The sequence below is a fragment of the Amblyomma maculatum genome, chromosome 3 (assembly GCF_055883805.1).
Source record: "Amblyomma maculatum isolate TAMU_Amacu chromosome 3, ASM5588380v1, whole genome shotgun sequence".
NCBI lineage: Eukaryota > Metazoa > Arthropoda > Arachnida > Ixodida > Ixodidae > Amblyomma > Amblyomma maculatum.
In genome coordinates this window covers 204652264-204677989 of record NC_139346.1, presented here as the reverse complement: position 1 = coordinate 204677989, position 25726 = coordinate 204652264, and the positions used below count along the sequence as shown (strand labels likewise).

Here is a 25726-nt window from a genome sequence, read left to right as displayed (position 1 = left end):
CGGAGTTTCCTCACAGCTGGTCGGCCGAAGACTTCAGAGAAGCTGGCTTTAAACGCGGACCATGATGGAATGTCCGCTTCATGGTTTCGAAACCATAGGTTTGCTACGCCGGTGAGATAGAAAATGACGTTGCTTAACTTTGTTTCCGCGTCCCATTTGTTGTAAACGCTCACTCGTTCATAGGATGTGAGCCAGTCCTCGACATCGTGGTCGTCAGTGCCGCTGAAGATGGCGGGGTCACGCTGGCGGAGGGAGCCGGGGCAGATGATGGCAGAGCCAACTTGTACGGCTTGGTGGCTGACGTCCTCAGGCATCGCAGGAGGTGGTAATGTACGGCTGCGGAGTTCCAGGGCGAGAGGATAGATCTTACCCAGCACCTCCACCAAATGTAAGAATGGGGGGTTTATTCAGCGGATCAACAGGACTTGATCAGCAGGACTGAGCAGATCAGCTTCGAATACAGCGGCAGCGAACACAGGCAGATCCAGCACGCGCAGCGATCACGATGCCACTGACTGGCATGTTCCTTGTGCACTTCTTCCTCTTCACAAAAACCTTTTTCGGCGTTCTTTTCTCTTTTGTGGAATTTTTAGAGCGCGGCTCTTTGGCGCCCGTTCCTGCGTTTCGCGTCGTCGTCGCCGTTCCTCTCGGCCTCGTAACCAGCTCCGAATCCCCCTCTATGACCCCTAGCTCAGCAACCCTCTTCCTCCGTGGCACTAACCTGTACTAATGATTAACTAGTCACTTAATCAGCAGTACTTAATGATGAACTAGTCATTAACTACTTCTAATTAGTCATGACTAAATAGGCATGAGTAATGACAGATGACTGACCATGACGCCATCACATGGTGACGTCATAATGATGTCACATCCGGCCATGTATAATAACCAGAAGTGATAATGACGTCACATCCGCGCATGAAGTCATTATTGGTGATGACGTCACCGGGAGATTGAGATCAAATATAAGGCGATTCTCAGCGGTCTCCAAGAGATCGGAGTGGGATCCGAAACATATAACTACATAAGAGGCTTCTTAACAGAACAGCCTGCATTAAATTGCACGACATTGAGTCTCCCACATTGCAGCTAAGAAGCAGGGGCACACAGCAGGGATCGGTTATCTCCCCATTTCTCTTCAACGTGGCGATAAGGGATTTCCCAAAAGCGCTGAGCAACATCGAGGGGCTCAAATTTAGCATGTACGCGGACGACATCAATCTCTGGATAAACCAGGGGAGTGATGCGAGCATAGAGATACGACAGCAGGCAACGGCAGACACAGTAGTGGACTACGCGGCTCGTAGGGGGCTTTCGTGCTCACCACAGAAATCAGAACTACTATTCTATACAACCCAAAATCGTTGAGGTGCAAGCAAATCAGTGAAATCGATATCAAAGTCGAAGGAATGTCAATACCAAAGGTTGCCCAAATACGAATCCTAGGGCTATATATTCAAGAGAACGGATACAACGACGGAATACTAAAGAAACTGGAAGGCTACGCCACACAAGTCCTAGGCATATTCAGTAGACTAACACTGAAGGGCCGAGGCTTAAAAGAAAGGAGCTTGATCAGAATTAAACAGGCATGTGTCATAAGCCACATAAGCTACTCTACGCCATATTTAAACCTTAGAGCAGAGGAAAAAAGAAAATTAGAAGCACTCATTAGACGATGCATAAAGAGGGCCCTAGTCCTGCCAATGAGTGCATCCACAGAGAGGTTGCTCGCTATGGGGGTACACAATACGTGGGAAGAAATAACAAAGGCAATCAGAGTGTCGCAACTCGAAAGGCTAAACCAGACAACTACAGGGAGGGCCATTTTAAATATGGTAGGCCTGCAGACAGACAGAGGGATGCAACAAAATTCGAACATCCCACAGATACACCGAGATAAGCTAACCATCTTCCCTCTTCCTCGAAACATGCACCCCATATACAACGCGGAAAGGAGACAAAGGAGAGCAGAAGCACTCAAAAATCGCTTCGAGCCACTGAACAGCAAGGCAGTTGCATACGTTGATGCGGCGAGTGGGAAGTCGAGTGCGGCGGAGCTTTGGTAGTCGACGGCCGAGGCGCCCCAGTATCGGCAGCCACTAACAGAAACCGCAATTGCGAAACAGCTGAAGAAGTTGCGATAACGCTCGTTTGCGTAGGAAGGGAAGCAAAATTCATAATTAGTGACAACAAAACAGCCATCTACAATTACGCAAAGGGCAGGATCGCACCGGAAGCGGTGAGAATCCTTACCGGAAAACAGCTGAATAGAAAAGTCGGCTTAATATGGACTCCAGCGCACGCGCCTGTTCCTGGTAACCAGGCGACACACGAGTTAGGCCGAGCTCTCTACTTCCGGATAACCGTGTAGCCGCCCGATTGCCAGAACATGGACGAACGTCTATTAAATTACACAGAAATAGTCGAAAATTATTGGTGCCACCACCGGATAAGCGTCTGAGCAACAAAGAGGCGACCGCATGACGGCGTCTGCAGGCAGGGAATTACATCCGCCGGGTGTTCGATCCAGGCGTCCATACGGCGTCTTTAATTTGGCGCTTTCTCGAACGCCGCACGCACAGAGCATATAGAAATAGACGCAGTACAGCAGGCATCAGCGACGTGTAAAATTGTTTGACAGCAAAGAAAATGCGCAGTATCTGTCACAATTCCGCGCAGACACCTTAACCCAGCTGTAAAGAAAAGGAGAAAGGTGGCACTGAAGAAAGAGAGAAAGTGGTGTCGTAGTGGAAGGCTTCGGACGACCACAAAGCTTCCGTCATGACAGTCAACAACTGTTAGTGAAGTGTTTCTTGAAAGAATATGTGTTAAAAATTAAAAATAAAAAGTTGCCTGTAATGGTACATACATGGATTTCTCGAAATCTTTGCCTCTATCGAAAAAGTGAATCAGCTGATGAGCTACGCTCAAATTTCGCATTAGGAAGTAACGTAACCGTCGGCAACTTCTCTCTTTTTTTTTTTTTTTGTTCCTTCGACAAAACGCCTCAACTTTTCAGCATACTTTCCGCTGAGCCCACCTCACTTTTCCACTGCCCTTTTTTAGAAGAAGGCCCCCGTTGCGATAGACCCCTTCTTTATGATACTCTGTTGACACCGTCTTCTTTTAAATATTCATTCCTTGAAGAGAAGTTCTGCCTAAATGTTGTAGTCGCATAATCTTATCGTAGCCAGTCACGTATCGAGGTGTCGGCCGGGGAGATAGCCGCTCAGAGTGAGTGATTTCAATCAAACGTCCTCGCTTTGCCTCGCCGAGATACAAGTCTCTTCGTAAACAAACATCACGTCTACTATACAAAGGAGACGCGCATCTGTCGCAGCCACGTGAACGCGGAGTACTATAACGAACGAGATGATGTTAACGAGTTGCATTACGAATTCCTGCAGAGACCAACGCTGACCTGTGATCCCTTGATGCGGTCGACTTCTATGCGACAATTTGCGGATCTTTAAAAATACTTCGCTTCTGAAATGACGTTTCGTACTTTCGCAGGATGTTCGTTGTTACTGTTCGAGGAAGGATTGGCGCACTGTGAAAAATACTTTGAAACCTTTCGTTGACATGCATTCCTATCAGCGCTAAGTCTACTTTTCGCCGACAGTCGGCCCTGGCGGTCGCCTCATTTGTTTGTAAACACGGTGTTGGTGAATAGACTCTGCTTTGCTTATTTTTTTTTTTTATTACGCAAGCTTGCCATAAGGCATATTATAAAAACCAATGTAAATTATTTTCCTTAAGGAGCCGGAGAAGTCTCCTGCTCTTATTATTGTTGGTGAGTCACTGCTTTGCTTATGTTCCTCTCTGCTGACACAGACTGACGTGCTCACTCTGCCCCCGCCCTACGAGACAGCGTGCATAGACTACCACCGACTCAACGACACCAAGACGAGGACGGGATTCTCCAAGACCCAGGACAAGGTATAACGCAGCCACGACACGAGCTAAACAAGAATGATTTGTCGCCCAGTTATAAGTGCAACAACTGCAGGCAAGCTAATCAGATCACGAATCCAGCACGCGCTGTGACACACTGGCGACATGTTCGCTGCACTCTGGCCGAAAGTACTACTAACTGTGCGCCAGAGTTAGCGTCTTCACTTTGTTAAATCAGGGCACTGCGCAGCAACATTAAGGAGTTCTAGTATAGGTGACCCTATCGGTTAGAAGGATAGGGGAATAGCGGGGCGTTGATGCGCATGCGTCCCTATACCTAGCCACGCCCTCCTCCCATTCATCTCAGCCTTCTGCGCATGCGCATTGGAGCCCCGCTATTCCCCTATCCCCTTAACCGACTGGGTCACCCTATATTCTAAGCCTAGCTAATATATTTAGAGGAAGTTATAGGTAAACTCTCAGTACATCCTGCGAGGCATTCCTCAGTGAAAACAGCGTATTCCTATAGCACTATCCACTTTTTGAGTTTTTTTTTTTTTTTTTTTTTTTTTTTTTTTTACTCAGGTTCTTACCTTATACGTTTTAAGTGCTTTTATTGGGCATGAAGGTAGGATTGCAAAATCATTCTTGTATGCTTGATTTGAATCGAGAAACGCATTTTACGGGCGTCTCTGCGTAGATACCCAAATTGGAGGCATATCAGAAGCAAATGAAGCACCTGGCATCGCCCAGCAACACGTTTATTACTACTGACGCAGGGCGCGTCTCTTCCCGTTACGTCAATACCGCAGAGCATCAGCAAGGTAAAGGAGCTCTTTCCGGGACAATAAACGGCTAAAGGTATGGAGAATTAAGATAAAAAATCCCATTATTTGATGACGAGTAGGTTTGACAATTATCTGCCTCTATAATTCGGCTTTTCCGAAAATAACGGCGCAAGGTTTAACTTTTACGAAAGGAGCTGCGCGGATGCGATGCATTCAGCACACTCCACGATACCCTTACCCCAGGCGACCAGCCGCTCGAAACACGAAATTACGCTTGATTGCGCGACAAAGTACTTTGTGGATGCCATCCAAGCACTCCCCAGCCGCTACGACAAGTCCCGGTCGAAGTAACACGCAATCGGAATGGGTGTGTCGCAGTGATTATCGCCAAACGGGGAGCTTTCTCGCGGCGGTATTTATATCCGCGGGCAGCGGACGCACATGACAAGGAGAGTAGGTTTTAACAAACAGCACGAATATTCCATGACTTTCCGGGGACACAGCCGCCGGAAGAGCGGGAATACGCCCCACTGTTTTGCGAGATGTAGTTTGCGAAACCCGAATGATAAAGTCACAGCTGTTGCCACGGAAAGGCTATTGGAATAAGCGTTTACTTCGCTTCCTTTCCCTGTTATTCCACTACGCGCGCACTTTGCGACCTCGCCTTAATCTGTAAACAGGAAACCAGTACAAGTTGTTTTTCTTTTCTTTGACAACGTCTTCAACAGTCATTTGTGTTCGGAAGGTGTTTAATAAATGGAATAAATTTCGATCTTATCAATTCCTTATACACCTTACCATTTATAATGGAGCGGCTTCTCGATGACTGGTGCCTCCGCGGTTGAAATTCACGACGAAGCGATAATTTGATTATGCTGCATGGTTCGTAACACCATGTTATCTGGGTACTCAGTTGGCATACTGGAATAGGGTGACTCTTGCCGCTGTCTTCATATGCTGTCCGAGCACTTTCTTCTTCTTCTTTTTCATTCATGTTGCAGAAAACTTCTCAGAACTTGTTCGGTCCTATAGTCTGGCTTCAGTATGTGAGAGAATAATTCTTCAAGCAGTAGCAATACAGTGACAAAAAAAAAAAAAAAAAAAAAAAAAACGAAATAAACATTAACCATTAAATCAGCAATTCTACCAAGGGTAACAAGTAGAAAGTGGCTGTTTGTCCAATTATACTGTCCATTCAGTGAATAAGAAGCGCTTCATGGAGACACAAATTGCGTGCTCTCAAGGTCGGGGGAGGCAGCCACGTCTCCTAAGAAACAGTCATGAATTTCTGATTACTGTTGAAGGCAACACATGTCTTGCCGTGCACTGGGTGCCTATATGAGCTAAGTTTATACGCGTGCTCCACTTTTACACGAATATGAGCACGGATGTGATGAGTTCGGGGCGGGAAGCACGGATTCAGATGGAGTGATATGAACTAAATAAACCCACTATCCGCCAAGCCCCATAATCCAGCAAGCTTCCTGGTCTAACCTTCTTGCCAACCTCGTCTTTACCTGTCCTGCTCTCATCTTTACCTGCCCACCCTTCTCTTCCCTTATGGTCAACTCTCCATTTCAGGCTCTCGGTTTTCGCTTAGATGTCATTTGTGTATCGTTCACCTGGCTTTGTGCTGTAATGCGCGCTTCCCTCTTTGTGTTGACTAACCGCTCTAATTGTTACAGCAGGTATCCAGATATGTGTATTGACATGAACTCGGGAGAAATGTTTGAGGAAAAAAATCTTGTAATCTGCAGTTCGATGATGAAATTCACTTGCCAGGTAATTCGATGAACCAATTACCAAACACAATCAGCGACCTAGACAGGCAGAGCATAACGGTGAGTCTAAAACTATTGAGCAGCAAGCTGAATAGTTTTCAACAGTGTTGGAATGAAACAGCATCTTGCGATATGCAGCTCATTTTTAGAAGCGATAAGGGAATGCATCTAGCTGGGGCGAATAGCGGCCGCAGATCAGGACCTCGAGACTTATATAAGTAGGATGATCAGAACGAGATGGAGCGAATTTGAGGGTCCCTCTAATATCATAAACGGCAGTGTATCAATATTCCTTAAGAGAAACGATTATAGCAATTATATTTTATAGTGATCACCTATGAAGCAGACACGTAAAGACTAACGAAAAGAGCTCAACTTGCATTGACCACAATGCTCGGAGCTATCGAAAGGAAAATGATAGGTGTAACCTTGAGAGAGAAGAAGCCTTCAGGTGGATCATGGAATAGACTCGAGAGGCTGACATTCTAATAGTAGAAATCAAGGAAAATAAATGGGAACAGAGGGGGAACGTAATGCGAAGGCACGATAACCGACTGTCGTTATCGATAACAGACTGGATAGCAAGAGAGGTCAAGTGTATACAGTAGAGCACGGGCCGGCAGTAAGTTCGGTGAGCGGATGAGATAAGGAAGTTTGCGGAGGTCAGATGAGCGCAGCTGGCACAGAGAGAGTTGATTGGAGGAAAGAGGGTTTTCGGTGGCATAGTTTAGTTTAGATTAGAATCATTTTTACGGAGGTTCAGCAATGTGAGGCCGTATGCACGCATTTCATGTTCACGCAAGTGCATTTCGCAATGAAGACTAAAGAGTGTCAAGTGCCTGTATCGCCAGCGCGCCTGTCGACGTATCGTCATGCGCGAGCACCTTGGCGTTTGTTCGCAGGAGTGCGAGGAGACGTGCATCCAGCACCTGTGGGAGAAGCTGTGCGGATGCGTGAGCGCTAACTACATGCTGAGACACACCATCAGCGCACCGGTCTGCTCCACAGTGGAACGATGCGAGTATATGTTTGTGAAGCAAATTAGGCCTTGCATGCACGAAGGCATTACCTTGCATGTTGCAAAAACATTAGGTCTGCAGATGCGGGAACTCAGACCTATACGAGGATCGGTAGAATATATGTATAAAAAAGGCGTAGTATCTGCATGCCACGTTTCTCGGTAAACGCCTAAACCATGCCGTAAGAGAAAGGAGGGGGAAGTGAAAGCATAAAGAGAGAAACAGATGCGGTAGTGGAGGGCTACGGGATAGTTTGTACCATTTGGGGATGTTTAACGCGCACTAGCATTGCACAGCACATAAACGCCTTCCGCGTTTTTCCTCCTTCGAAATGCGGCTGTCGCGGTGGGATTTGAACTCGAGTATTCCGGTCAGTTCTCAAGCGTATTAAAGGCCAACTGTAACGAACTTTTTCGTTCTTCAAAAGGAGTGGTATCTAGTCGCACCTCAAAAGAGGGCACTAAAAACAAAACGCAGCATTAGTAATTGAAGCAAGTGCTTCAGGAATCGATCCGAACCGTCGTTCTTCAAACCTGAAATTGGAGAAAGGGCGGTCATTACTAAAACCGGAAATGACGTCGAAAGGCGCACTATCGCAACCTCGGGCGCAGTAGTTATCGTTCTCTAGCTGTTGTATGCGAGAGTCTATTTGAGAGAAAGGGCGGCATTGTTACACACATGCGACCTGTCCCGGATGATGCACGGAAGAGCCAGCTGCAGCTTGATAGGGTCAGCAGGGGGCAAAGTGGAAAGAGAAATCCCCGTCTCCTCTCCAGGGCTGCCACTAGAAGATTCAAATCAGTTAAAGAGGCCTGTGTGGTGATGCACTCCAGTACAAGCGAGTAAAAAAATATTAGCACACCAACCTCACGGCAAAGGCGAAAATCGCGCCGCCCGGCTGGCGTGGCTGCGTTCTTTGCGAACATGCCCGAAACGTTTGTTATCGACATATTTGTAACCGCAGCGCCGAGCTTTGTTCTGTAGCACCGGAAACAAGTCACTATATAGTGCTAATTATTCCTTTTTACTTTCAACTGTGTATGCAGTCGTGCATTGTGTATGTCGAGATGCATGATATGTGTGGTCGTGTTTCTCAGCCCACAACGAAGTCCTTATCGTACCGCACTCTGCCGGCTAATGGTGATCACGTGTCTTCCAAGAGAGTTCCATGTCAGTTCAGTATGAACCAGCCAGCCGTAGTCAACATCCTTTTGGCAAAAAAGTAACGACTTCGGGCATGGTTAGGACAAGGCCTTGGCAACATCATAAGTTTCGCGAAAAAAAAAAAAAAGATGGCTGCGGATGATGCTATATAGCGAAACAGCTAACGGCTGTCACCGACGCCACGCAGCCACCACATCATACATGAAAGGGCTGCGAGAGCCAGGACAGCTGATGCACTGCTCAGGGAAGTTCGCGGCGCCCAGAACGAATCGTAATCTCGGCGCTTCGCTGTCACGCCTTTCTACGTGACCTTTGTCTCCTTGCCTCCCTCTGAGCCGTTATGCAACGCGCGTCCGTGGAGGGCTTCAATTAAGAGCCGCAGCCACCACGCCCTGCCTCCCTCCCCCTTATTCTCGGGGTATTTTGAGACATAGCGTTACGAGACGTTGAAGGTCTCCATGCCGCGTGTTGCTGGCGATTCGTTAATGCAGGATTCATCTGCCCATAAAATGGCAGTCAGCGTCTAATGCCAAGGCCGCGTGCAGGATCATCCCTGGCAGTCATAGTCATGTTAGGGTATTTCTCAATATGCTTCCTACATGTTTGCTTGCGGAGTTCTAGGCGAAATTTTCATTCCATTAGTTAGAAATTAAATGGACATAAAGTGCCTGCCCTTTCAGCGAAAATGTACGCTGTCATCGCTTTTTTGTGCAGAGCCGTATGCAGCAATGAATGCGAAAGAAGAGATCTGCATTCTTCTAGTGGTGACAAAGTCAAATGGTATAACATATCTAGTGTTCAAATATATTGAAGAGGGGGGTCACTTGAACATGTGAAGTCCCGATTTAAGCAAGTCGTACGAACGTGCCTGCGGCCTCCGCAGAGAGGTATACGTGCCAGACCAAAGGGTTCCAGAGAGGTCGATTTCCACCTGTAAATAGCTGCCCGACTTGGCCGCTTCTGCCAGGTCTGCCGTATCACGTGGCCTCATGAAGTCACACGACCCGCTTACAGCTGCTTACTTTCAGTGTATGACGAGTGATCAGCGCTATCCGCCTCGCGAAATGGTCAGCGCAGTGATGACGTCATGTATGACTGACGCTGTCACTGAACAATGAAACAGTTTCCGCAGTAGCGCTGCCGTATTGGTGTGTGTAACTTTGGACTATTTTCTGTCTGTCTAAGTCAGCCTTGGTTTATAGACTTTCAGGCCTGCAGATATTTCGAGCGCCGACAACCTTCAGACGCAGTTCATGATAGGCTTTTTCAAACATGCACAGGAAGAAAGCAGTAATAAAATAAAAAAAAAATAAATTTGACGTTAGTACTTATGCATCCCTATCGTAATAGAAACTTCCTTCTCGTCATTTCTGTGTGCGTGAATTAGTCGAGGGATATTTTCCTTTCCTCGGCCTTTAGGCGTTCAGCGTTCCTGTCAGATTAGGAGCTTCAGTAACGAGCGAAGCAAAAAGATTGTCTTCGCGAAAGCCAGGGCACCACTGACAGAGAACTGCAACGACGCCCGTCACAAGGTCGATAGTGAATCGCCTTTTTGTGACCGCAGTCACCTGCTGGTCGGACGTGTCGCGGAAGGAAAAACTACGAGAGTGCCGCATCAAATGCCGTCGGCCGTGCGGGTGAGCCTCCATCGCATGTTTTTCTCTCCGAATAAACTCAACGGCGATCTTGTCAAAGTCTGTTTCCTCGACTGTTCTTATTTCTTGATTTCGTCAGGTAGAGCGCTGTACCCGAACATCTTGTGCCAGCAGCTTGAATCACGAAACTTACAAAAACGTGTGCGTGTGCGCGTGTGTGTGTGTGTGTGTGTGTGTGAGTGTGTGAGTGTGTGAGTGTGTGAGTGTGTGAGTGTGTGAGTGTGTGTGTGTGTGTGTGTGTGTGTGTGTGTGTGTGTGTGTGTGTGAGTGTGTGAGTGTGTGAGTGTGTGTGTGTGTGTGTGTGTGTGTGTGTGTGTGTGTGTGTGTGTGTGTGTGTGTGTGTGTGTGTGTGTGTGTGTGTGTGTGTGTGTGTGTGTGTGTGTGTGTGTGTGTGTGTGTGTGTGTGTGTGTGTGTGTGTGTGAGTGAGTGAGTGAGTGAGTGAGTGAGTGAGTGAGTGAGTGAGTGAGTGAGTGAGTGAGTGAGTGAGTGAGTGTGTGTGTGTGTGTGTGTGTGTGTGTGTGTGTGTGTGTGTGTGTGTGTGTGTGTGTGTGTGTGTGTGTGTGTGTGTGTGTGTGTGTGTGTGTGTGTGTGTGTGTGTGTGTGTGTGTGTGTGTGTGTGTGTGTGTGTGTGTGTGAGTGAGTGAGTGAGTGAGTGAGTGAGTGAGTGAGTGAGTGTGGGGCGGGGGGGTGCGTGCGTGCGCGTGCGCGTACGAGGGGGGTATTCGTGGAACTGAAACTTATCGCATCATTCCCGATGGAAATTACGCTATTATAAATTGAGCAAATCACGTTAACGAAGCCGAATATTAAGCAAGCCGACTCCCAGGTAAAATAAGACAGCACACTTCACTCCCCACCACCAATAGCCCACTCATCCTCAACATCGTCCAAATTACGTTAGTCAAGAGTTAAATGCGACATATAAGCGACGCAACTGGTGACTCCACTCAAACTGGGGAAAATATACCCTGTACAATTACACTGCGCTGTAGTGAAAAAACATTGCCTCTAACGGCCGCCTGAGTGCAGACTTTAGAGGCGAAAGCAACGCCTGCAGAGACGTTCACGCACAGATCCAAATGCAACGAACATAAGGTTCTCACTGTGGCATTTTATTTTATTATTATTGCCCAATCTAACCAATGTCGCCGCGTCTAGCCCGTTGTATCGCAAGACGGTGCTGGCAGGGCAATTTATTTTTCCAGCCCAAATTAACAAGTGTCGCCGCGTCTGCTTTGTTCGGAAAGCACTCTCCACTAAACGTTATTCGCGCGCTCGAAGCGCGCTGCTTTTCGCCGTACAGAATTGAACGACACAGCCATTCCCGAAGCTGATTGATTGGCCGCGGTCCAACCAGTTTCTTCTCAGCGAAATCACGCTCGCATTGCTTGTCGGGCGTAATATGAACACAAAGCGAAATGAAAGCCTTCCGAACAGGATTTGTCGTGACTGCTTCTGCGCCTCGTTCGAACAGCTGCAGCCTCCTGTTGCACAGTCGCGCTATCCGCTTTTGCAATAAATATTTCTCTCTTTCTCTCTATCCCTCTCTCTCCATCAACTTTACCTCTCTCTTTTTCTTTTTTTGCAGGACATCGATGTATGCCGCGAACATCTTTGGCAGCGACTACAAGGACGCAGAACCGTGAGTTGTCGCGAACGCGCACGGTAGGTTGTGAAAGGAAAATTGCGTCACATGGTCTGCGTTATCAGGAAAAGCGACCCGCCCATCACAATAATGTTCGAGCGAACACGTTAGGCAATTGTTAGCAAACAATGGTAGAGTTGTTTTCGTTTGTAAACTTCTTCACCGTGGACAAGTGCAGGGGAAATGTTACAACGCGCATCTTGATGAGAGGGTCGTATCCTAACTCGACATAACGTGCACTTGGCCGATGCACAGATCGCCAAATACAAACGTGGGCTTTGCTTAGCGTAGCGATACGCTTTATCGAAAAATTATTCCCACTGCGGTTTCCTGTATAGTGCAATTACTAAGCTTATTGTCATCAACATCCAAATCTTCCTCATCGCCGCTGGGCATGCTGGGCTGTTAAAGCTCCTTTCCAAATTGGTATTACAACAAGTATTATTAAAAACAAAGACAAATTTAGAGATAGGGCAGTTAAGAAACTAGGTATAGTTAATGTCATACGAAAAACATGCAAACATCCGCCCTCCCAAATCCTTGTGAGCAGCAAAAATAAATATCAGTTAGAATGTGCATTCAAGTACAATGTAACTGGCGCACAGACCTTTTTATTGCTTTTCATTGTTGCGGTAACGGTGTCTGAAAAAGTTATGGCCAAGCGCTCGAATGAAATGCGCAGCTTTGAAAGATCTTCACCGTGCTTTATATTTTCGTGCATTTTTGAATTCTTGCAGAGTTGGCCCGATTGCTCTTATCTGACTTGAGCAACTCTAGTTTCAAGCCCCCTCCCAACTTGAATTGCTAATAACAAAGTCTCCCTCAATTAGTTGATCGATAAATCAATCAGTCAGTCAATTAAACAATCACTCAATCTTAATTGCTTTGTTTTGCTCTCACCCCAAAAATCTGGGGCAGGAGCTGAGGGCTCGAAGCTTCATGTGGCTCCAGTCCCAGGGGGCAGTGTGCATTAACCTGCCCCTCGCATTATCCCCTACCTCCCTCTTACACTCATTTTAGGCATAACATTGGACATTTCTCTTGCGTTTCACCTTGTAAGCTTTCGAACCACGCTGGTATATATATATATATATATATATATATATATATATATATATATATATATATATATATATATATATATATATATATATATATATATATATATATATATATATATATATATATATGAATCGGAGCGGAGGACCCGCTGGGCAAGCTTGTCGCCTCCTGTTGTCCGGGTTGGTCCCGTGGCGGCGGGCTGGCGGCGATAAGCCGGGCGAGCGGGGAATGGAGGCGCTATCGTGGTTTGCGGCGAGTAGGTCGGTAACCCACCCAACCCGTCTTGTAACACGAACCAAGGAGTCTAACATGTGCGCGAGTCAATGGGTCTCCCGAAACCCAATGGCGCAATGAAACGTGAAGGCCCTTCGCGGGCCGCGTTGCGATCCCGCACCGCACAGGGGTGTGGGCGCAGCAACGGCCCGTCCCAGGCGCTCTCTTGTCGCCAGGGCGGAGCGAGAGCGCACACGTTGGCACCCGAAAGATGGTGAACTATGCCCGGGCAGGACGAGGCCAGAGGAAACTCTGGTGGAGGTCAGAAGCGATTCTGACGTGCAAATCGATCGTCCAATCCGGGTATAGGGGCAAAAGACCAATCGAACCATCTAGTAGCTGGTTCCCTCCGAAGTTTCCCTCAGGATAGCTGGCGCTCGATGGGAGAGCAGTCACACCTGGTAAAGAGAATGATTAGAGGCATTGGGGTCGAAACGTCCTCAACCTATTCTCAAAATTTCAATGGGTGTACGGGAGGCCTTCTGGGTTGAGGCCTCCCGCTGCGATGAGAGTGCCAAGTGGGCCACTTTTGGTAAGCAGAACTGGCGCTGTGGGATGTATATATATATATATATATATATATATATATATATATATATATATATATATATATATATATATATATATATATATATATTGTAAGTGATGCAAAATCTGCTCCAATTTTAGCTAGCCTGGTTCTGATGTCACCCAGCGCTTTGTCGCTCCGGCTTAACGTGTTACGCATTGCTTTTGTTTCACGCTATAAAGAGGCTTGTCCAAACCGGAGTTCAGTCAGAGTATACCAGTGTCGCGGAGCCGTTGCACAAGTGGGTGCGATTGCTTTAAGGCCGACTGAGAGTTTTATTCCTACTTGTTCAACTCCTGCAGGCACGAGATATACGTCGTTCTCATGCTGGGATCCTACAGGAGGAAAATCGTCGAGTCGACAGCCATGCTGACGGTGAGATAGCATGCCGTGCGGCAGAGGCACACCGTGTTTCATCCTTCCGTCTACGATTATTTCCTTTCGCGCTGGCGGGGACGCGTCGCTGTCGGGTCAAAGCTCAAATGGTTTGCTTTTGGGGAGCATCATCCGACTTGCCCCGCATTCCCAGTGTTCCAAAGCTCCTGGAGGTAATAAGCTTTTTTGCCCCATCTTCCTCTACGAGAAGGACCTCCACGAATGCTACAGGAGTGCTACTGCACGGCTTGGAAGCAGACCCCTCGGGCTCTAAACTTTTGACAAAAACTGTACGTCATCGCACAGTAGCGAGCGGTGCGTCAGAGATACTATATCTCTGACGGACCGGATACTGACAACGCTATGAACTTGCTAAGTGCACAAGTAAGCGAGGCGAGGAACTGTGGTAATGATAGATAAAAGTGTCGTAATTACTTTTCTCTTGGGTGCCTTCACCGCCTCGAACGATTGCATATGCGAAGTACACGGAGTAGAACCATCTTACATTTCTGCACATCGCTTGTCTTATTTACATGCTGGGGGTGGGAATCCCTCTAACGCTTCAATAGGCAAATTGTGAAGGAATTAAAGACTCTCAATCGTCGTCACCATGTTTTGCTGGCTAGTGTGGCCTCACTAAAATCAATCGATCGATCGACCAATCAATCAATCAATCAATCAATCAATCAATCAATATTTATTTATTTATTTATTTATTTATTTATTTATTTATTTATTTATTTATTTATTTATTTATTTATTTATTTATTTATTTATTTATTTATTTATTTAATGTACTCAGGAACAACTATGTACTTTTCGTGCTGCAGCCCAAATTAAAAAAAAAAGCACGCACAAGTTTTACACACGCAGATAGAGCACAAAAGAAGAAACAAATAACACATGAAATGACACTGAGACGAAAGAGTCAAGAGTCAAGGAGAGGAAGAAATCAATGAGTAGCATGTCTTGAATACACGATGAGAGAATTGTAGCGCACATCACGAAAAAAAGAAACGATAAATAGATAGAGAAAGAAACAAATATCTGTCATTGACTATAGTAATATGGAAATATACATAAAACAAACAAACAAACAAACAACCACTCGAGGCGCAACTAGTGTGTGGTATCTAAAACACAAGCTAGAAATACAGGAAACTACAATGAAGAAATAAAATTGAACGCGGGACAGCAAGATTTGAATATAAAGTTTAAAGTTAAAATATCATTAAGAAACGGATAAAAAGCAGTTCAAGACACAAACAGCATTGAACAGGAAAAAAAGCAAAAAGTAAAGTAAATACTAATAAGTAGGCTTGAAAGTGGAATTTATATGTAATAAAGTACTGTTTAGTATGCAACGCTATGAACATCAAATATAAATGAAGAGAGCGAGTTTTGGAAGATGTCAAGGTGAAGACAAAAATAGTTAAACAACTTCTGCATTCTGTCCAGGGAGGAATGGGAATGAAGAAACGGAGAGACTTGAAACGGGTGAAGACAAAAGGAGTTAAACAACTTCTACATTCTGTCCAGAGGAGAATGGGAATGAAGAAACGGAGAAACTTGAAACGGTCTGAATAACCTCATGCTCTATCGCCGAACGCGCAGTAAGATGTATACTCTATGAGCTGAGGGCACATAATGTGGCTATGAAGGAGTTTGTACAGAAAAATTATATCTATTCTGGCACGACGGCAGTTAAGAGAAGGAAGATTTAGTGGGGTACTCCTGGTGCAGCGAGAGGAGGAAGCTGTACAAGGAAAGCGATATCAAAATATCCGTAACTTTTTTTGCTTTACTCTGTCAACCTTGTCCCAGTCTGACTTGCAAGTGTCATTCCAAACAACCAACGCGTACTCCTAAAGCGGAAACCATATCGACAGGTACAGCTTTAACAACGGAAGTGGAGTACGGAACACTCTCGAAAGTCTGCAGACGAATCCGAGTGTACGCATAGCTCGCTGAGCAATGCGTTTGGTATGAGAGGAGAAGCTGAGGGTGCGGTCAAACAGTACACCAAGGTCATTAATTTCATCAACCCTGTCCAACAGCACAGAATCCACAGAATAATCGCAGAGAAAGCTATGCGTTTTACGAGTAAATGAGACAACCCTAAATTTGGTTGATGGTTGGTTTGTGGGGTTTAACGTCCCAAAGCAACTCAGGCTATGAAAGACGCCGTAGTGGAGGACTCCGGAAATTTCGACCCCCTGGGTTTCTTTAACGTGCACTGACATCGCACAGCTTTATATATATATATATATATATATATATATATATATATATATATATATATATATATATATATATATATGAAGGAAAGAAGCCAACAGTCGGCGAGGCCAAGGGAAGCGTTGGGGATGGTGCTTTATGTCTTTCTTTTCTTTTTTTTTATGTTCACTTGGATAATCACAGAAATTAGTAATGTAATCTGTTTAGGGGAAAGATAATTAAACACAAAGTAGAAGAAAAAACAACGTGCCGATGGTGGGAACCAAACCCACGACCTCCGAATATCGCGTCCGGCGCTCTTCCAACTGAGCTACATTGGCCGCTGTCCCCCCTGCTACTTGCTTGGATATTTATGTTGTCTGTATACGAACCTTGAGAGTGTTCACCAGCGCCACCCTCAGCCATAGCGGTGGACGTGGAACGTCCTTTGTTACTGCCAGCGTCACGTAGAACGTGATCAAGAGCGAGGGCGAAAGCTGTGCTAGAACCCTCTTGTGCTACCTATGGCTTCAAGATTGCCAGAACCGAGACCCCCGTAAGCTACAAGCAGATCAATTAAGGGGAAATGAGGGTGCTCGTTATAATACATGAAGGAAAGAAGCCAACAGTCGGCGAGGCCAAGGAAAGCGTTGGGGATGGTACTTTATGTCTTTTTTTTAATGTTTACTTGGATAATCACAGAAATTAGTAATGTAATCTGTTTAGGAGAAAGATAATTAAACACAAAGTAGAAGAAAAAACAACTTGCCGATGGTGGGAACCATATTAATAATTGGTTCACAGGAAAGGAAAGGCGCAGTATCTGCTCAATGTAAAATTTGATACCGCTGCTGAATTTGAAGGAATTTCGTACAGCCAATTAACTGCTCTCACGTGAAAGGGCAACTCAAAGACCCGGCTACAGTGAAAAAAAAAGATATTCAACGAATGCCGTTCAATTATTTCAGCAGCATTTGTTTGACACTGAGTCGAGATTGTATATTCGCGCTTAATTTTCCCTCACGTAACAGGCCACAATGGTACGAAAATGTTTCATCGTAGAGCACTTTATATTGAAATCACGTTAACATCAAATTTTAATGTGAGCTTCATGTAGCAATGAGCATGCGGCGTGCAAGCGGTGTCGCGGATTCGCAACTCCGCTTATGGCTTAAAGAGAACCTAGCATTTATGTAAGATATTCAATGGCTGACAGTCATTGAAAAGGCATTTTATTTAACTTTGGGAGCTGCAACGAATGTTAAAAAAAAAAAAAAATTGCTTTTGTATAGCCGAATCTTGTTAGTTCGAACTAAATTAGTTATATGTGATGCTTTGACGCCATCAACAATTGGTTTATGGGGGTTAACGTCCCAAAGCGACTCAGGCTGTGAGAGATGCCGGAAGCCTCTGGAAATTTTGACCGCCTGGGGTTCTTTAAAGTACACTGGCATCGTTCAGCATACGGGTGCCTTGCTTTCCGCCTTCATCGAAAAGCGGCCGTCGCAACAGTCGGGCGTCCTAACCACTGCGCCACCGCGGCGGGATCTACGAAAAATAGGTTTATTAAAAAGGTTCCGCTTAATTCTAATGGCGAGTGTAATGTAATAGTTTGAAAGAAACGCTGAACTTTCAGAACAAGAACAACAAAGAAGCTGTTTCTTGACGTGTAATATTCTCTCCAGCTGCCGTTACGGTCAGGTAAGCAAAGTGAAAGTGGCAGCCAGCTGCATCATTATGGGTCTTGTACGCCAACAAAACGTTCTTGTGAGCTGCGCCACGGTCTTCGCGATCACTGCAATACATGCGCGACTCCACTCGCGTCTGCGCAGCACGGCAACTGAATACATAAATAGAATACATACAGTAGTTAGCTATCTACTGATCCCTTGTTTACTAAACATAGTATGCCTAAAGCAACTAAATTATATGATTACAAACTGTCTCTCTATATGCATAAACGTATACCTTCCCAATGATACGCACCGCCCCTTGCATGCTTACAGTTTACGCAGGGAACTAACGCCAGTGCCACATACACGAACAAATTATGGCCGGGCCACTCTTGACTACCGCATACCATCACTTTATAATAAACTTAAAGCCCACATAGACTTTACTGCCCCGCTTAACACATTTAGACACGAATTAACAAATTTTATGATGAGGCAATGAATAAATACTGCGATGTTCATATTCATTTCTGATATCTGATGTGTGTATAATTCTTTTGATTTTGATATCATGTACATATCCATTTTTTGACTGTTGTAAAATCCTCTGCAAGATGCTGCCTGTAGGCCCCCAGGGCCCAGTCAAGCTGTCTGTGACAGCTTTTTCCCTGAGGGCCCCCAACTTGTAGGTTGGAAAGTGGATTTGGATTTGGATTTGGATAAAGTGTACACTCGATAGACATTTTACGCATGCGCATACCTATGTACACACACAAGGAGCGTCATTAAAAACGCGACCGACGGCGCATCACGCGCAGAGGGAGTGCGAGAGAGTGGCGCTTGTCAAGTCGGCTCAGGTACGACTGCTTCCTCCATTACGTTAGCTTCCTCGATCGCTGCGCGCAGAGCCTCTTCCGTCTCTCAAGGGGTGCGTACGTAACGGTTCCTTGCAGCGTATCCAGACAGAAAGAGAGCCGACGACACCGGTTGAGTCCGCTCTACCCGGTGCAAGCCGGATTGAACCGGTCGAGGCGGCCCGCATTTTGTCGCGTTCAGTATCTCGAATATGGCTCTTCGGGGTCATTTTCGCTCCTTTTTGCCACGGCCTGTTATTCTCGCTTGGCTTTGTAGTGGCGGCGCTATACGCCCCGAGGGGCGTGCCCGGAAACAGCCGCATGCGACCCGTTCCAGCGCGGGCAGGGAAATGAGATGGAGCCTGCCGACGCCGGAGGTGCACTCGACCGGAAGCGAGGAGGGAAGGGGCGAGAGTGAGCAAGTGGCTGCCGGTCCATGTAAGGTTTCTAACTCTGTAAAGATGCGAGCCATATTAAAACGATGATCAATGGCAGCCACTGGCTTAGACTGCGAATTCTTTAATATCTGCATTTCACTGTGGTGGAGTGTACTCCGTGAAGACCATTTTAGTCATCTTGCAATCTCGGCCATTTCAGGATCAAAGCCAATCACGCTGCTAACCCCCTAGAACGAACCGTTTTAATTACAATATAGCTTCCGTAACACTAAAACCAGTCAGCCTTAACATAAAAATTCCCTGATTCTGCAAAGAGATAATAACAGCGCACCCCCCCCCCCCCCCCCAAGCCCCCTTCCGGTAGGAAAATGGCCGCATTGGTTCATCCGAAAAAAACTGGCGTCCCACCTTCTCGTTACACTAAAGAGCCGCGGCTGCCGTGAGACAAAATTTCCTCATTGGCCGAGAGAGTTATGATGTCATCGACATACCGTGACTAAGAAATACCAAAGATATAGCATCAAAGTCAAATTCAATAAATTCTGAGGATGATTACGATACTCTCTAATACGAAAGTTGAGCGCAGCTATTTAGCGTTTTTAAACATATTGAGACAAAGAATATCAGAGATGCTTGTATGCATGTATGTGCAGTTACAAAACACACTATTTTTCTTAGGAGCCATGAAGAATTTTTCAGGAAAAGAGAAAGGAGAACCACGAACAAGCGGCACAGAGCTCGTGGCTCTTCTTCCGAGATGTTCTCTTTGACCCGTGACCCTCTTACGCTCGGTTACACCAACAACCGCGGCGACGCGTCTCTACCGTCAAAGGGGTGCATGACAGCAGCGCTTTAAAAGGGCCGCACGACCTTTTCAGAGTTGAAAAGTTTGGGACCCTATCTCAACCACCGATGTGTGCCGCGTGCTGATGAACGCAGCAACAAAACTGACGCAAACGTACAAAACAAATGTCTCTGAAAACTGGAACCCCGCCACTTTCCCTTCGTTGTTACCCTTGGCGATTTAAGAATGGAATTCAATCCCTGAACCAACAGTCTATGAACGTGATAACTCTAAATTCAGGCAGCTAATATCAGCTCACTTTGTCAAATATTCTTATCATTCAACATTTCCTGCTTGACTCATGTATAAAACACGAATTTTGCTTTGTAGCTTTGTAGAATTTTTCTGTTTTGCCTTGTAGGTATATTTTTTTTTAATTGCGCATATATAAACTTTTATTGAATGCATCATGAATCAAATGGGTGTTCTTTTCGTCTTGTCCTTTCATTACTTACAATTCCATAGAAACATATAACGTTACCTTGCCTCTTTGCTTTTCATTTCACTGTATAATCATATGACCCATATTTACTTTACTCGTTACCCCCTCCCCCCCCCCCCCCCCCCTCCCTTATGTAATGCCCGACCCAGGGCCTTTAAGAGACAAATGATGATGATGATAATGGTGATGGAGCCTTCAGCAGCCTCATCGCTCTTTCCAGAAGTAGAGTGCGGGCACAGCGAAGAATGAAAACCATAACATAGAAAACACATAGTGAAAACGAAGCTTGTAAGGGAGTCAAGTGTGCTCCCCGAAAACGGTGACCAACAGCCAAAAAAAAAAAAAAAAAAAAAGAGCGCTTTAAAAAGATGCCGCTCTGCACAGGCGGGCAGCACAAGCGTCTGACGTTGGCATGTTGCTGCGAGAAAGTGGCCCGCGCACATTCAGCCACCCTGACCACTCCCGCTCTGAGGTATTTCTTTGGCAAACCTAAATATGTGTACCGTTTCTATTAATGCCAATATTCTTATTACCGAGACAGAGTTAAATGTACTCCTCTCTATAAAATCCGGCGTTGGCGATGTGAGCCAAAAACTAATACCTCGAGAGGCAGTATAGTTGCCAAATGACATGCTCGCGCTCTGATTGGTACGCGGGTCGAGTGACATCACGAGATCACGTGACATGGCCAAGTTCACAGGCGCTAGTCAAGTGGGCCTTTTCCTTTGAGATTCCGGATGAGATGGGAATCGCACCCTCGGGGCAATCTGTATCCCGATTCAAACGCTCCTATTGGCCATGTATCCGCGTTAGTACTCCCTGGTTAAACTTGGCTTTGCATCTATATCGGGTGGCATTTTGCATAATGGTATCGATTACGGCTACCACGCTAATGGATGTGTGCGTGGTAAAATAGAGGCATAAATTGCAGGGTTAGTAATTAAGCTACTAGCTAATTGCGTATACCCTCGAGGGAAGGCGGCAGACAGGAACTATTAACACTGTCACGTTACACCTATAAAGTCAGAACTTAATTGTACCCTCATTTTTATTCTATTATTAATGCCTTATAATATACAGATACTGGTTATCACGTCTACAAGCCACTCAGTCACCGCGTTACCTGCAGAGCCGGGAGACCGGGGCTCAGTTGCGACGACCGCGTTTCGTGCAAAGGCGCCCGTGTAATGTGCGGTGTCAGTGCGCCTTAAAGAACCTGAAGTGGTCGTTATTACGACATCCATCATAGCGTGAGTCGCTTTGGGACATTAAACACTAATAACTAAAACCAAATCAGCATTTATTAGGAGCTTTCCAATACAACATCTCTCAAAGCGCGTGTCGCTTTGGGACGTTAAAAAGTAGCGATTAAACCAAATCAGCATTTATAAGGAGCCCCCCCCCCCCCCCCCCATCCCCTCCTACGACGTCCCTCATAGCGTGTGTCGCTTTGGGATGTTATACATTGCGTTATTGGTTGTGAAAAGAGTATTTTTTGCGTGTTTCTTTCTAATAAACTGCAGTTGATAGTCAGCGCAGGTGTTGTCTTCTTCCTTGTCCTTCGTCTCCGCGCTGTTATTCCTTAAAAATAAAAAAAAAAGATGTTACACATTAATAACTAAAACATAATAACTTATATAAAGCGACTAACAGCAGAGCCCCGCTATGACCTTAATGTGAACGGCATACCCCGCTCTAGCGAAAAGTGAAAAAGTCGCTTAGCGTATCATGTCTTCTTCACATCACGGCAGTAACAGTGACGCAGCATTGTATTAATGACGACATACAATATAGTTATTTCGGTAACGCAAAAGAAACCTCAGAAAGAAAAACCGTTCGGCAACGCATTGCGCGTGCTGTCATTCCTTTAGAGGTTGCGTCAGTACACATAAACTTACGTGGCCGCCAGATGCTGCATAATTAACGTAGTGCAGCTTGCAAAAGAGGCAACAGAAGTAGCAGCGCCCTATAGGTTTAAGCAATAGAGGCATTGCGTATCATCACGAGTGGCATTTAATTTTCGCTGCGCTCACAGGTCTTCTCACACCCACTGGAATCATGGCGAAAGTGCGCTGAGATAGGCACTCAGTTAAATCGTGTGCGTGGAACTTCATTACATCACACCATCCCCGTATAGCTTACATTTGCGTGTTGCATGAGCGCGCCAGGTGAATATATTCGATACATAAGGTAGATTGGGGAGGCTATCACGTTGGTTGAAAATGTGACCTTGAAGTAAAATGCTTTGTTTCCGCATCAAATCATACGTAGAGGGCTGCTTCGTAATCTTGTTTCAGAGACATCAGCATCATTTAGTCTTAGCCTCGTGAAAAAACTGAGGACGTTTATAGAAAGCCCCTGCCGACGCGGTGATAAACTTTCGGCTTTCATCTTTTTTTTTTTTTTCGATACGAAGACGCGAACGGCTTCAGAAAGCAGATTTTGGTTCCACGTGACCATAAACAGTCTGTGGGACCGTCGCATCTTGCAAATGCCTCATGCACTCCTTTCGGACACTTTTAGTGTTCGATTTCCACATACCATCTCCTTCTATGTAGGCGTGACCTTTCCCTCGGCTCCGAATGTGTGCAGTCTTTCTCATAAAAAAAAAAAAAATGACAATAAGCCAGTGTGTTGCGTCGCAAACACGAAACATAGAAACCCTATTGAAGCCCAGCCGTGGCAGTACAGTAAAGCACGCAATATCTTCAGCGCTACGCAAAGCTGCATCTCGCAACTTGTTCCGTTTGAGACGGGAGCTAGAGGCACATTGCGATATCTTTTACAAATCCGTTGTTTTCATGTGCCTTCGAGCCAACAACATAGCACAGCTCCTGAAGCCGTCGCCTCGTACTCGTGGCCTAGGGGGCAAGTTGTGACACGTGAGGCAAACCTCGCAGTTTCGTCATCTTCTGGAAAGAAAACAAAAATAGAGAGAGCGTCTACCGCACCAAGCTTACCTTCATCAGATTACTGAAGTTACGGCGTTCAGTAGGCAAAGCACACGTCCCGGTTTACATAGACATTGTGGACATGCCTACACAAAACATACTCGTTCCATAGCGAGGTCCGAATAATTCTCGGCCACGACATACGACGGTACATGTACAGCTATTGTGGAGGTGTCTTATTTCTTTCGATTCGCCCTCCTTTTTTAGGCGAACACTCTAAAATATGCGAATATAAGCTGCAGGCCCAAATAAATACGGAAACACACTGCCTTGCCTGTGTTCTACGCGTGCTCTGTTTATCGTTTGCCACATTCAAGGTGCAGATGAGCGGATAATAATCGCTCCGGTTTTGCGCGATGGCTCCAGTACTTTCGTCTGCTGTGGCAGGTAAAGTGTTCCAGTCTTCCAGTCTCTTCTGCAATAGCTGCCAAATTGCAGCCCAGATTCACTACGGCTTGCAAAGAGGCTATTGGGCTAAATATACCTTTTCTTTTTAATTTCCGTACAGCCGCTTCATGCGTAGAACAAAATACAAAAACTTCCGGGTACCAAATCCTATCATCGAGGTGTGTCCTGTCGGGCGATAATCTAGCTGTTAGGTGTCGTCACTTCACTTCCCGCTTTATCAGCGTCGCCATCTGCATCTGCGTAATAAAGTCAGCCTTCAGCAACGTAAACTGCTTCAGCACTGCATCTAATCTGGGTGCATGGTCAAACTGCCATTTCCGGCATTTCGTCATACATACATACATACATACATACATACATACATACATACATACATACATACATACATACATACATACATACATACATACATACATACATACATACATACATACATACATACATACATACATACATACATACATACATACATACATACATACATACATACATACATACATACATACATACATACATACATACATACATACATACATACATACATACATACATACATACATACATACATACATACATACATACATACATACATACATACATACATACATACATACATACATACATACATACATACATACATACATACATACATACATACATACATACATACATACATACATACATACATACATACATACATACATACATACATACATACATACATACATACATACATACATACATACATACATACATACATACATACATACATACATACATACATACATACATACATACATACATACATACATACATACATACATACATACATATACCCCGCCGGGGTGGCGCAGTGGTTACGACGCTCGACTACTGTTCCCAAAAACGCGGGATCGAATCCCGGCCTCGGCGGCAGCTTTTCGGTGGAGGCGAAAAGCAAGGCGTCCGTGTGCTGTGCGATGTCAGAGCACGTTAAAGAACCCCAGGTGGTCGAAATTTCCGGAGTCCTCCACTACGGCGTCTCTCATAGCCTGAGTTGCTTTGGGACGTTAAACCCCACAAACCAACCAACCAACCATACATACATACATGCATACATACATACATGCATACATGCATACATGCATACATGCATACATGCATACATACATACGTACATCAAGGCGCCCGTGTGCTGTGCGATGTCAGTGCACGTTAAAGAACCCCAGGTGGTCGATATTTCCGGAGTCCTCCACTACGGCGTCTCTCATAGCCTGAGTCGCTTTGGGACGTTAAACTCCACAAACCAACCAACCAACCAACATACATACATACATACATACATACATACATACATACATACATACATACATACATACATACATACATACATACATACATACATACATACATACATACATACATACATACATACATACATACATACATACATACATACATACATACATACATACATACATACATACATACATACATACATACATACATACATACATACATACATACATACATACATACATCAAGGCGCCCGTGTGCTGTGCGATGTCAGAGCACGTTAAAGAACCCCAGGTGGTCGAAATTTCCGGAGTCCTCCACTACGGCGTCTCTCATAGCCTGAGTCGCTTTGGGACGTTAAACCCCACAAACCAACCAACCAACATACATACATACATACATACATACATACATACATACATACATACATACA

At 45.4% G+C, this 25726-nt stretch overlaps 1 protein-coding gene across 1 annotated transcript in view; it reads left to right on the top strand.

The window, feature by feature from the left end:
* LOC146197492 (uncharacterized) overlaps positions 1-25726 on the top strand; it is a 41040-nt gene that overhangs the window by 8764 nt on the left and 6550 nt on the right. The window contains exons 3-7 of the mRNA XM_084597189.1: positions 3841-3945; positions 7372-7496; positions 10185-10289; positions 11897-11950; positions 14159-14231. Of these exons, the coding sequence (XP_084453315.1) occupies positions 3841-3945; positions 7372-7496; positions 10185-10289; positions 11897-11950; positions 14159-14231 (462 nt within the window). The remainder of the gene's footprint in view (positions 1-3840; positions 3946-7371; positions 7497-10184; positions 10290-11896; positions 11951-14158; positions 14232-25726) is intronic.